The sequence below is a fragment of the Thermobia domestica genome, chromosome 8, assembly GCF_964235325.1.
Source record: "Thermobia domestica chromosome 8, izTheDome1.hap1.1, whole genome shotgun sequence".
In the NCBI taxonomy this organism is placed as follows: Eukaryota; Metazoa; Arthropoda; class Insecta; order Zygentoma; family Lepismatidae; genus Thermobia; species Thermobia domestica.
This window is the reverse complement of record NC_137461.1, coordinates 18,656,191-18,671,031: the sequence shown is the minus strand read 5'-3', so window position 1 is coordinate 18,671,031 and position 14,841 is coordinate 18,656,191. Positions and strand designations below refer to the sequence as shown.

Sequence of the window (14,841 nt, the reverse complement as noted above, 5' to 3'; positions counted from 1 at the left end):
ACGAAAGGTTGTATAACTAATAGGATACTATCTTTTTTTTTAGTTAAAATGCAATATATCGTATTTCATATTTTATTAAGTAAATTGACAAGAGCAACGCAAGTAGGTACTCATAAATAACGAAAGAAGAGATTTGATTGCTTGCTCATGAACATCTTTCAATTCTGTCTGGAAACTTGTGTGATCAAATTATTTAATAACAAAATTGCAAAACAAATAAATAGAAGGGATAACAGTAATCATAGTAGTGAATAATGAGGCTTGTTTTGTGGAAGTTATATTGAAACTGGGGATTAATGAACAACTTATTTTTTTAATTCCACACATTAAATTCCATGCCATTAAATGTATGTTATTACTCTTACGGTTTAGATAATGCAAGACAGTAAATACTACAGGCATATCCTATGACATTTAAGAAATACACAATTGCAATATTAATTGCTTTTAATTGCAATTAAAACGCAATTCCTGCAACTTTCTTAACTCCACGGGAAGACAAATAACCAATGCGTACTCACGCAACGACAAATATTAAATGGCACCATTTTTTCTATGAACCAGTAATACATGCAAAAACTGGGTCATTTCAAAGAAGTGAGAGGGCAACTGCCCCCTCTTGCCCCCTGAATCGCCGCCCCTGCAACTAACACTTTGACTTCATCAAACACTATCGCCAATTTCGCCAACTAACATTCTGGCTTCATCAGACACTATCGCCAATTTCGCCAACCAGCACTTTGGCTTCATCAGACACTATCAATGTGAAGCCAAAGTGTTAGTTGGCGAAATTGGCGATAGTGTCTGATGAAGCCAGAATGTTACTTGGCGAGATTGTCACACGTATGTAGTTTTAGAATGTAAATATAGTGTTTTTCTCAGCAAATAGTTTGTTTGTGTTTAACACACAAGCTTATTACAAACCAGAAATTATAAGGGGGTCGCTGGCAAGAGGATGTGATAAAATGGGGGTCGTGATAGAAATTAGATTGAGAACCACCGATTTAGATCAATAACCGATCACGTGACGAACACATGACCATATAAATATCTGGCAATCTTTATCTGCAGGAAGAGATAAATAGAACCACCAAAATTGACAGTGTTGAGATCTACAGAATACTTACTAAATTTTGATTTTTTAACAATTCCCAAATTTAAGAAGAAGGGCAATGTATCCTCTCAAAAAATTAAAGGAGTACTTCATGGCTATACACAACTATATAATCATATAACATGATAAACCCTCATTAAAAGTTGTATATAAGGTCAAAAACTTCCAAATTTTGAATTTTTGGAAATTTTATATCCATAAAAGGAAACAAGATTGACCACTCAAATTTACAGTGCTATATATTTGGATCCCACAGAACATTTGCTAACAATTGAATTATAGTTGCTTATCATGTGGATTATCATTGATACTTTGTAAAATTAAGCTTCTACTTTCCCATTGTGTATTGTCAAAACCCTCTGAAACTCTGTTCGATCTCGGAAGTGTGTGCTTTTCATACGTTGTGTATCGATTGGTTGTTCTTTAATCCCGCAGCTAACATTAATGTTGCGTTTCTTTGTCGAATTTCTGTACGCATAAGAATATTTAGTGTCGCAATGAAAAGAGGGAATGGTCTTCCATGATCCAACTCTCGATATATTATTGACTTAATAAAAATGATGTAGAGATTTCCAAATGCGCACTCAAATGTTGAAGTTTGTCATTATGCTGTTATTTTATCTTTTAGCTGTAAGCTTTGTATAATACTAAAAGGTACTGTATTGCAAACTCTTAACAACACCCATTGTGTTTGTAAACAAAGTCGTCTCGCTTCGAATAAAATTGCATATTACATGAAACCAGTTGAAAACGATGGTATCTGATCACAACCGAACCCAATCTCGTCTAAAGAAATTTAACACTGCCATTCTTCCTTCTAATTTTTTTTGTTTGTTTGTTTTTCAGAACACAATCTGTCAATGAATGCAGTGAGCCTATTGGCTGTTCATTTAAATATTGCCTCTGGATATAGTCGACTCAGTAAAACAGATTCAGCAGTGGAAAAAGCCCAAAAGGAGTTAGAACAAAAGAATTGGACCTTTTTGGAGTTCATGATAAATTTAGGACCAAGGTAAATACATGCTTAACCCTATAATACCCCGCGTTACATATATGTAACATTGGGATTTTACTTCTTTATATTGAATACAATGGTGTTTTGCTGCTAATGCCCACTGTGACACATCTGTAACAGTACGCTCAACACCACCTACTGGATTATTGCTGAACTTCTTGTCATTTTGTCCTCCCAGAAGTACTTGAAAGCATATTTTTTTGATTCTATGATATCACACTCTGGGTATTATAGGGTTAAATTTATATTGAACTAAGTAGGTTGAAAACTCTTATACTATGATTCAATGTGAATAATTTTAAATATTCCTATCCAGCTTCCCAGATGCTTCATTCATAGTGCCATATTTAATTATTACATTGCTCCCCTCAGTTTCGCTAGTTTCGGAGAACAATCACAAGTTAGAAACTTTTGAAAAGGAAAGGAGACCAATTTCACGCATATTTTTTTCGCGCTCGACCTTGGCTATAGGAACTAAATACACGTTTCTGATTGGTTGGAGTAGTTGTTGGCCCGCCCCATAGTAGATGTTATATTAATCGAAGTTGCACCACCTGAGTGTGACGTAATGTCACGTGGTATTATCATTGCAGCAAAGGTGGAATAAAACAAGTCCTGCGGGACATCTAACTCCCTTCGTTCGCTGACGCTCGCTCACCTATGTTTCGTAACGTAAGTAAATAACTTTTTTGTCAACAAAGTTTTGTGTGCAAAGTGGACAAATTACCACGTGCCATTACGTCCCGACTGGATGCTGCAACTTCAATGTAAATTTAACTACTCTGCTGTTGGTTTATAACGTCATTGTTCATAAGGACTATCAGAAATAGTCGAGCTAAAACTCAACTCGACTCGAGTTTCGAGTCAAGTCAAAGGCAATTTTCTCGAGTCGAGTTCTGAGCCGAGTCACACTTTTTAGGTCCAGTTTCGAGTCGAGTCGAGTATGATAAATGGCTCGTTCGTTCAGCTCGTTTTGAAATCATGACCTGATTAGACTGGAAAGCGAAAGCCATGAGAAACGTAAGCAGCAAGGTGAATACTTTTAGTTTTGTTCACGAGAGGGGACACTGCTCGCATCTCGTCTCGTCTCGATAATGAGACGATAACATATTTTTTATAACGAGCTTAGTTCGGCTCTGCTCAACTGAGCCGAGGACTCGAGTCGGCTTGTTTGGGTGGGCTATTAGCTCGGTTCACTTCTCTATTGGGCTCGATAGTGAATGAGCTATGAGCCGAGCTGATCGAGATGTTAACAACCCTAAAGCGGGGCCTAGCAGTTTGGCCTGAGCCCTGTAACTTTTAACAATGTTTGGCTCGAGCCCGAACACTTCTTCCTACGGAACTCAAACCCAGAACCTTGTGAATGATGTCGATGCCTCCTAGACTTCACAACTGCCGAGGTTGGCAGTCAACTTGTTTTTAGTATTCAGATGCAAGGGGTCGCGGTGGCTCAGTGGTAGAGCGTTCACGTCTGGTGCATGGAGTCCCTGGTTAGATCTCAGCTGGCACCAAGTTAACTATGTGGTGAACAAACACCGTGTGCATGGGTTTCCTCGGGGTTCTCCAGTTCCCTCCCACTTTCTTCATTCCACCATTTCACTCATTTCTCATCATCATCGTCTCCTTTAGCCTAGCCTACATAACCGTGTTACATAAAACTCTAAGATTTCATTATTCAGATACAAACCACCTATCTTTCATGTTTATACACGGTGTCGTTATAATAATAAAATAATAAGTTGTAGTAATATCATTGATAATAATTATATTGTCTATGTAGGATACTTGAGAGTACTTGAAACTGCACACAGGACAGCATGTGACATTTGATTTGTGACGTATGTATGCTATGTGGCGATAAACGAATAACTCCACCAATCAGAACCGTGTATTTAGTTGCTATGGCTAGACTCGAGCGTGATTTAAATATATACCACTGACATTGTAAATTGTCTCTTAATTCTTTCAACTTCTACGCTATGCCATGTAGGTATCAAATGTATGCTGTAAAGTTTTATAGAATGATTACGTCCATTAGTTCATCGACAGATATCAAATCAAAACAGTAAGATATAACGAAAAGTGGTTTCTGAAATCGATTCAGCATACCAAAAATAGGTTCCACCTCCTCCATTAACACTCTTTTTAAACCGAAAGTGGTAGAAATCAGTCAATTCCAGTTTCAACGTTGATCACCACTGAACAAACACTGTAAAAGACAGTGAAATGCAATATTCTGGCATCAATTCAACATCAGAAGAATAGACTCCATACTCACCCTTACTCTTGTTCTAAAACCGGAAATGGTAGAGATTTGCTTAAATTTTTATCTCCATAGAACAAAACGGTAAGATATGGCATGCTATGGGTAATGACAATAGGTTTCCTTTCCTAATTTATTCCTCTGTTACAAATAAAAATAGTAGAAATCCGTTACTCTTTCCAGTTCCAATAATGATTCTCTTAGAGCGAAAATAGTAATAGGGGGCAATAGAATATTTTTGATGTGAATGGAGGACCCCAAGAACAGAGTTCACCACAGCTGCTATTATTCTATTGAAACCAGAAGTCGTAAAAGCTAGTACTACTTCCGGTTTCAATATTGATTCTTATACAGGGTGTTTCAAAACAACACCGACAACGTTTGGCAGATGATTTCTGACACGAAGATAAGACGAAAAGTATAGACTAACCTGGGCGCACAAACGCTTCCTTTCGGAGTTATAAACTGCAGAGAAATGAAGTTTAAGGGTCCACAGCTTCAAAACTATAGGACTTACCGTAATCGACTCAAGACTTCACTTAGGAACTAATATGTGCGCTATCCAAAAATGCATGTTTCAGAATCCTAAGGTACTCACGCAACAATTTTTATGGATGCAGTTTGGCTACGGGCATATAATTTGAAGTACTCACCAACTACCTATACAAAAATTGTTGCGGAAGTACTGCAGGATTCAGAATCAGAGATATTTGGATGAGACACATATTAGTTCCTAAATAAAGTCTTGGCCTGACTACGGCGGGTCCCATAATATTTGAGTTATGGGCCTTTCAACTTGTTGTTTTTTATTCATTTTTTTTTTCGACAGCCTATAACTCAGAAAGAAAGCATTTGTGCACCCAGGTTGGTTTATACTTTTTGTATTATTTTGGTGTCAGGAATCAGTTCCTAAACGTTGTCGGTGTTGTTTTAAAACACCCTGTATATTAATAATTGTAAGAGTAGCGAGAAATTGTTTTTGATATGGGTTCAGCATCCGAGGAACAGGTTATATCTATGACTTTATCCTTTTATTGCAATTGGCTTATAGGTTTATTATAGATTTAACAGAATTAAAGGACTTCATTTCCTGTTCGGTATATCCTATCTTTTCGATCTGTCTATAAGCGAATTGATATACATAGTTTGTGTATATATACATAGTTTGTGTATATATACATAGTTTGTGTATATAGTTTTCTTACATATATATTTTTTTTCAGTTGTGAAGAGATGATTTTGGGTTGTTTCCGTAATGATCATCTTCTGTCTGGAGTGGAATGTTGCCAGTTCATGTCACCAGTGTATGGAACACGCGGAATATGTTACGCAACAAGGACACCTATTAAACGAACATCTTACATGCATTTCGAGTTTAACTTCATGCTCCGATATGACAAGGAAGAAGAAGCTGGTTTGTTCGAAGTATCAATAGATATTTATTGTTTGTAAGAAAATAATAATAACAATGATATATTCATTCTTGAAAGTAAGGTTAACATTTAGAGTTATATATCACATTAACTACAAGTATTATAATAATAGTACAAAGAAAGTTTTGAGTAATGGACATAGATGAGCTCTTTTTTGTCCATGAAATAAGAGGTATGAGTTATAGTTTGATCATTATCTCAGGTCAGCAATCTCTCGATTGGTTTGACGCAGCTTTCCACCCTTCTGTATCCTGGATCAGACTTACGAACTGAATGTGATTTTGTTATTCTGTTACAGTAGGGCGCGCTTTCTACTCATCAATGCAGGATATTTTTGGCATAGTGCAGCATACATCCGCTCCAACACTCGTCATTGATTCGAAATAAAGCTCGTCATTGATACGATGTAAGGAACGGACTCGAAGAAAATTGCCCCTCATAGTTCCACTGTACAAAGAGTATGATTTTATACTCGAAACGGTTCTGTTTGAGATCTGGTTCCGGAAGTGGGTCTTTGGTCAACCAGTGTTATTGCACATTCAAATTACAGAAAATTGTTCACTCTTATAACGTCTCATGAAACGTGCATCGCATGGATTTCGCAGCAGTTGTTGGGTTAACTCATATAGCACAGTTCGTGAGCTAAGCTCTATCAGACATTGTTGAGTCGCCACTCCCACTAAAGTACAGACAGAATGATGTCCTTCGTGTGAAATAGTACGCTTGTAACATACAATCAGCTAGTTTGATCTTGTACTTCGGGTGGATCACGGCGTATACACGTGTCTCCTGTTGGGGTTGTGAAAATATTGCAAGATCCCTTGAATCATCTAGTCCAAGTGCAGTAAACATCTTCTCTAAACATTTGCTGCAACAACACCGAAGTTAATGGCGGCGCATACCTGTTATCGAGTGTAATATTTTCCATAAGTAGAAGCTTTGCTTTGTATATACTTAAACACAAACAAAACTATTTGCTGAGCAAAACAATATATTCACATAAAAAACTACATACGTGTTACAGTTTCGCCAACTAACACTTTGGCTTCATCAGACACCACCTGTTATCGAGGGTTCGCCGTAATGTCGTTCAGTGTCCATTGAACTCCTTAATCTGTACATTTAACATTTATATTTAATTATGTATATTTAATATGGAGAAGGATTTATCCCAGGCTGTATTGGTAGATCATATTTTCTTTTTGCCTCGCCTCAACGTTTTCTTATGAGTTGACATTGTTAGAAACGACAATATAATGTTATAAATAGTTTCAAAATACAAACTAATTAACTCTATGGCCTATGGAAGCTGAATGTTTAATAACACGTTCACAAAAGCTCTCCATTGACTTCTGTCCTTAGCCAACTGTATTCAGTTTCTACTTTGTATTCTTATTTCTGCGACATCCATCTTAATATTATCCTCTCATCTGCATTTAGGTCTTCCTAGGGTCGTTTTCCATTTGGAAAAGCTTTGAAAGTGTTCCTATGTTCTTTCATTCTAGCTATATGACCCGCCCACCTGAGCCTGTTAGACTTTCAGAATGCTCCTACCAATAATTCAAAATGCTGCCTATAAGTTATTATTATTATTATTATTATTATTATTATTATTATTATTATTATTATTATTATTATTATTATTATTATATTATATATTAATTTTGTCGTATGTTGATTTTTCCAGAATATAATCACTCGATCGTTCATTTCATGGGAGTTGCCTATGGACATGTATATCATTTAAGTGATAACCTATCGCTACCAGAAGTTGTCATTATGACTACCAAACCCCACGCTCTTTTCCTTGATCATCGACTGGAAGCCAAAATAACAATGGAGATTGTAAGTATTCAGTTTCGTATTTAAGGGAGGGCTTCCGGGCTTAAGCCCTCCCCCCGAAATTTCATGTTTATTCAATAAACTATTTTAAAGTAAATAAACTATCTTGCAGAATTTTCACATTTCCAGGAATAAAGTTAGCAAAGCACACCTGTGTCCAAAATAAAATCGTAAATGTGCCACTGTAAGTATTAATACCAAGGTTACTTGGGCAGGCGTCTGCTAAATGTGTATGCAGAAGGTTGTAAGAGTGTCAATAGCACAAAAAATACTATTGTGATCAAGCACAGTGAAAAATATAAAAGACGCTATTATGCAGACCAACGTAGGAGGTTTGAGGCAATATGGCGTCAGGGTGTAAAGAACTGTCTCGAACTCCTGTTTAATACAATGTTTTATTTAATATATGTGCTGATTGGGTTGATTTTGAGTTTAACATCCCGTTCAGCAGCGAGGCAATATGAGACATGAATCTACTGATTAACGTGGAATTCGAACCACATGAGCTCCCGCCATGAATCGAACCCGGGTCTCCCACTCCAAAGATGCGTACGCTAACTGATGAGCCACGATGGAACTCTTAATGTAAGTGCTATTTCTATATTCTTTTTATTTTGAATATAAAATTTAAAGCGTATGGACATTTCTGGTATCACTATTTTTTAATTATTTACAATAATTTTACTGTATAACATAGTTTAACACGAGCGAATTCGGGTTATATGACTACACCATTTTGGCTCACAGCTCCAGTCGTGACCACGTCTTTTAGCGCAAACCATGTTTAACACAATTTTACTATCTTATAACAATTTCTAGTGTAGTAGTCGACATGGCTAATAAGGTTGCGACATTAGTTTTAAAACCACTATCTGGTTATAAGACATTTCAAACCACTAATTACCCTAATGAAGCACTCCTTATATTCCTAATGGAAATTCAAATCGTTCCCACAATGCAACGAAAGTGATTCGGCGACACTACCTTCTAGAGTTGTAACTAACTGCATCGTCTGCTACTGGCACGTAGCTAAGTGTGTCATTGGCTAATTCTATCAGACTCACGCACTCTGACTGATTTGATTCGTTCTTGATTTTAGTAGTTCGTAGTACTTAACTTCCTTGAGTGGCGGCGCCACAGTCCACAGTTTCAGCGGGAAGAGCACCTGAAACCTCTTATACCAAATCAGCGTAAATTATAAACTCGTTGCATGATTATTTGTCAAAACCTAATAACAACCAAGGGCTGCCAATTATTATTGAGGAAAGGTATATTTTATTTGTATGTAAATGAGAATTACTTCTAGAATTCTTATTATTTCCTGTTCAGACTATAACGCAGGGCATCAAAATAATTGCTATAAATTACACAGTGAGCACTACATTTATTTTTCATAATTCAGGAAAAATCTCTCTCATCGGAATGGCACAATAATATTAAATCTATATAAAAATAAACTTTTTGTAGAGTTTTCGTTGTCTGCTGATGAGACTATTATTGAAATACTTATAAATGATAGTATGGGCACCACTCTTTTAATTCCCAAGATTTGAGGCAAATCAAATGCGTCTATCTCATTGTGACGACATAGAATTATTTGTAAAGTTTTCGTCGTGTGTGCTATTGACATGATATCTTTCAGTTTAACGTCCCACGATTATGCCCGTTAGGCTATCCCATGCTGTAAACGTCGCCAATACCTAGTTGACCACTTGCCGGTAAATGTCGATCGTCGATATAGCAACGCGTCGAAGGATTACCGCTAGTGTGCTACTGGCGGAAGGGTTTCCCCGAGTCGAAACAGATATCTAGAGTGGAGGTACCACCACGTAACACCGAGGACTTCATTTTGGTCCGCGCTCCTTCGATTCATCGCGGAGAATCACGAAGGGACCAACACGAACTATTGCCAGTCATGTGCTTGCGGTTATTATTATACAGGGTGTCCGAGAAGTCCTTCCCTGATTACAGAAATTGATAACTCAGGCTAGAAATAAGATAGAAATATGAAACTGGTGTTGAATTGTTTACAAACTATAAAAGTTTTGGTCACATCAGTACACTTCCACATGAGCACCCTTGGCAGCACGTAGCACATCTAGGCGATATTCAATTTCCATCCACACATTAGCCAACATCACTGGAGGGATCGATGTAACGACTGTGGTTATTAGTTGCTGCAGGGTTTCAAGATCTGGTACACGTGGCGATTCATTACTCCACTGACAAAGAATGTCGCTTCGTCGGAAAAGGCAATTCGTCTGAGATAATCATTATCGTCCTCAATACGTGATAGCATTTCGACCGCAAAGTCATATCGACGTGTACCGTCGTCGGGCAACAAGCCCTGAACGAGTTGCACTTTGTAAGCACGAAACAATAAACGTTTGTGTAAAATGTCATGGATAGAGCTTTTTGGCATCTGTAATTCACGTGAGGCCCTGCGTTCTTTTGCCGATTTCTTAGGACTTCTCAGAAAAGACTGCCGCACAGCCTCCACCGTGTCTGCTGAGGTTCTTGGTCGACCAGACCTCGGAAGGTCAGCAACCGACCCTGTGTTCTTGAACTTCTCATACCAGGCTTTAATGCTCTTGACATCAGATGGAGTCCTCCCAAATGTTGTCTGGAACTGTCTCTGCATCGTGGTTGGTGATCGTGTCTCATGGTACCACAGGACACACTGTGCCTTCTCCTGGTTGGTTGGCATGGCTTCTTGGGCTTCTTACTTACGTACTACAAACCTAAAACAAAAAAAATTGAGACTTGGTAAAACAGAACAAACCTAACACAGACAAAAACTTTTATAGTTTGTAAACAATTCAACACCAGTTTCATATTTCTATCTTATTTCTAGCCTGAGTATTTCTGAGCCTACTTTACACCTTCAAGTCAAGTTATTCTGAATGCTCAGTTGAAAATTTTAAAAAAATAAAATAAAAATAGACCAACATCAGAGATCATACTTTAATTATTGGGAGAATACGTAACTCATGTAACTAAAACTGTAATATTTTTTTTTCAGATTGACAACACCGAATTGTCTAAGGGGTTCTTTAGGTCCGAATCTTGTACTTCAACATTGGACAACTCAAGAGACACTTGCTGGACAATGGCGGTGCAGAACATCATAGAAACCTATTGTAATTGTTCATCGTATATTCTACCTTATGACAGTGAGTATTAATTCATTCTAATTTGTAAATGTATATTGTATAATATGAATGTATATAATTAAAGCATCTCTTCAATTATACCATTTACATTCTCTTTTAAGGTTGTGGAAGGCCTCTTCATGATGAGACTATGGGACATTTAAATACTTTGTCATGCAGTCTGGATCTGCAACAACGTAAGTTAGTTGTTATGTGTCTTATGTTTTCGTTGAATATGAATGTGCATAGATTTTGTACTTTCATACAAGGTTTAGCTAATTTTTATATATTGAAAAAACTCTAGCTGAAGTTAATACAGATGTATCGGAAGTTGTGAGAAGTAGGAATGAGCACGACTTTAAAGTTGTCTTGTCTCTGCTCATATGCAACCCTATTGGGAACTGCTGTGTCACTGAGTAAGACAGAGTTAATAATTAGGTTTCAAGAGGAATTGTGGTATTTTTGCGTGACACACTGACCAGCCATGACCAAAATCATTTGTGGTCCAACGATGTTAGTTACCACTGGCTAGGATGACTTAGATTCTCTGCAAGTACAGACATATTTTTTAAATGTTGATTTTGAAAATTTGGAAGAGCAGTAATTCCCATAGGAACATTATTTTCTTTATGTTTAAATATGTGCAAAAATAGCTGCAATTGCTCAGCAGCTACAAGTAATATTAGTTGAATCTACAGAATCCAGAAATCCGCCGATTTTCGTAGTAGGTCGTCAAACACTTTTGTAAACAACGCTGACACCGAAGATAAAACTTGCAGGAAGTTAGACGAACAACTATTGGTGATATTAGATAGATTATGAAGATTGGTACACTACAGGTCTATGTTGGTCGTTATCACCAAGGTTTCAGTTCGTTAGATATACGCCGTGTATGAGGAACGAAGCAGAAACCAACTTCAAAAGGTATTTGTTCATTCTAAAAACTTATTCTAATAACAAACAATAGTAATTGACAAAACAGGTATCTCAAACTTCAATCCGAAATCAAATATCACCTAAGGATTAACTCAGACCAGAAGAAGAACCTCTGGATAAACACTTTATGTAGCTAATGTCTTTCGAAATTGTAATGTAGCTATCTTACAACCAACATTACCTTCTAAATGGAATAAGAATTAACGCAAAATATTATTCTAATCTTTTGTCAGATCAACTCCATCAAGAGCTTACCAAACACCAACATGGAAAATTCCATAAGCGATCATTACTGTAACATGATAATGCTAGACTTACATACTACTAATAGAATGAAAAAAGTATTACAAAACTACCTTGGGAATTACTCGTACTTCCACCTTATTCGTCTTATCAATCTACCCCAACTACAGTATCTTACGAGAAACTGAAGTAAACTGTGCGTGGTGTGCGACTTTAGTACGTAAGTTACACAAAACTTGCTGAAGATCAGTGGACAAATGACTCCGAAAATGTTCTTTGAAGATGGACAAAAATATTTAGTTTCGAACTGGGTGAAGTGCATACAGCTAAACGGGAATTTTACTGGTAAACTATTAGGTTGGTGTATTTTAAATGTGTTATTTACAAAGGCTAAGAAAATTTAAAAAAAAAACAATATGCTACTTACTTATTCAAAGTAGTCTTTGGTTGCAGCCACGCATGTTTATAATATGAGCAGCCAACGATCGGACTCCATGGCGAAGAAAATCTGAATCGCACTTTCAACCTTCCGGTCACGAGAGAGGACATTCCTTGTGAAGAAGTAACCGAGATGTCCAAAGAGGTGATAGTTGGTGGACTAGAGATCAGGAAAATATTTATGCATAATGAGAGCTTCATACTTTGGTTTCATAACTCATGTAGAGACTGCACCGTCCTTTAAGCAATATATGAGCGTTCTTGACATCTAAGATGAGGACATTATGCGTGTTGCATTATGCATCCATTGCTGGACGCTTGTAGACAAGTTGAAGAAGACATCACAGTAACAATACGCAGTGGTGGTCTCATCTGAATGTAGAATGACACGAAACATCACCCTCAGTATAACAGTGACAAGACCTTCTGCAGATGGCGGGTAATATTGTAAACCGTCCTAAAATTAATTTTGATTTTTGGTTTAGCATCCCTTTGAGCAGCGAGAGTATTATGATACATAAACCTACAGCTTAGCATGCTATCCGAACCACATGAGAATCGAACTTAGATATTTCACGCCAAAGATGCGTACACTAACCACTTAGCAGCGACGGAGATCGAAACCGACCAGGAGATTAACCTACTAACATCTGCAGCTTTTGTAAAACATCCTGTACATTCATTGCGATTCAATCAGTGTCCTAACCATTTACGATTTTAGTAGTAGATTTATTTTTTAATCAGAAGTACGAAAATCCAGCTCAGGAAATCGTTTTGGTTATTTCATACACTCGAAGAACTGCACTACACCGTGAGACCTCCATATAGCGGCGACGGGTGGGTCAACTCGTGTGGCTTTTACTACTAGAAAAATAGTATCGACAAAGACGTAAAGCAAAGGAGAGGAGGACATGAGATAGAAAAATTAAATAAAAAAATGTTGGAAGAGTAGGAGTACGAACTCATATGAAATCTATGAGCAGTATTCCATGTTATATCTTCACCAAGTATCTGTACAATCTTTCTGAAAAAGAGTTTCTGGAATACTGCTCAATGAAGAATGTCTGTGATTTCCCACTGGACATAACACTTTTCAATCAAGGCCATATGCAGAATTGTGGCAGGCAAAGTATTGAAGATCACGATCATTAAAAATCATACTCAGGATTGTAGGAGAAGAGGTATTGGAAATCAGGATCATTAAAAGTCATACTCAGGATTGTAGGAGGAGAGGCATTGGAAATTAGGTACATTAAAAATCATACTCAGGATTGTAGGAGGAGAGGTATTGGAAATTAGGATCATTAAAAGTCATACTCAGGGTTGTAGGAGAAGAGGTATTGGTAATTAGGATGATTAAAAGTCATACTGAGGATTGTAGGAGAAGAGGTATTGGAAATTAGGATCATTAAAAATCATACTCAGGATTGTAGGAGGAGAGGTATTGGAAATTAGGATCATTAAAAGTCATACTCAGGATTGTAGGAGGAGAGGTATTGGAAATTAGGATCATTAAAAGTCATACTCAGGATTGTAGGAGGAGAGGTATTGGAAATTAGGATCATTAAAAGTCATACTCAGGATTGTAGGAGAAAAGGTATTGGAATTTAGGATCATTAAAAGTCATACTCAGGATTGTAGGAGGAGAGGTATTGGAAATTAGGATCATTAAAAGTCATACTCAGGATTGTAGGAGGAGAGGTATTGGTAATTAGGATCATTAAAAGTCATACTCAGGATTGTAGGAGAAGAGGTATTGGAAATTAGGATCATTAAAAGTCATACTCAGGATTGTAGGAGGAGAGGTATTGAAAATTAGGATCATTAAAAGTCATACTCAGGATTGTAGAAGGAGAGGTATTGGAAATTAGGATCATTAAAAGTCATACTCAGGATTGTAGGAGGAGAGGTATTGAAAATTAGGATCATTAAAAGTCATACTCAGGATTGTAGGAGGAGAGGTATTGGAAATTAGGATCATTAAAAGTCATACTCAGTATTGTAGGAGGAGAGGTATTGGAAACTAGGATCATTAAAAGTAATACTCAGGATTGTAGGAGGAGAGGTATTGGAAACTAGGATCATTAAAAGTCATACTCAGGATTGTAGGAGGAGAGGTATTAAAAGTAAGTATTTTAAGGGGGAGATAAGCAGACATGTAGCCAAAGGGGGCTCCGAACCCCCTTTCGAGACCAGAAATGAAAAAAATTAAGGAAGGATGAAACAAAATGAAATGAGAAAAAGAAGGATCAGCGTTAAAAATAAAATACTACAGGAAGCTTTGGGATTACTCTTTCTTATGAGGAGATTTGTATTACTTGCAATACATGGTGGCGAGGTGAGCGAGATATCCTGGAAGAGTCAGAAAATTTGAAATTTCTAGAAATGTTACGGAATTCCCAGAC

At 37.1% G+C, this 14,841-nt stretch overlaps 1 protein-coding gene across 1 annotated transcript in view; it reads left to right on the top strand.

The window, feature by feature from the left end:
• The window catches only part of LOC145691892 (uncharacterized), a 38,757-nt gene that overhangs the window by 5,073 nt on the left and 18,843 nt on the right, over positions 1 to 14,841 (top strand). The window contains exons 2-5 of the mRNA XM_081767198.1: positions 1,961 to 2,126; positions 5,616 to 5,806; positions 7,513 to 7,670; positions 10,690 to 10,840. Of these exons, the coding sequence (XP_081623324.1) occupies positions 1,961 to 2,126; positions 5,616 to 5,806; positions 7,513 to 7,670; positions 10,690 to 10,840 (666 nt within the window). The remainder of the gene's footprint in view (positions 1 to 1,960; positions 2,127 to 5,615; positions 5,807 to 7,512; positions 7,671 to 10,689; positions 10,841 to 14,841) is intronic.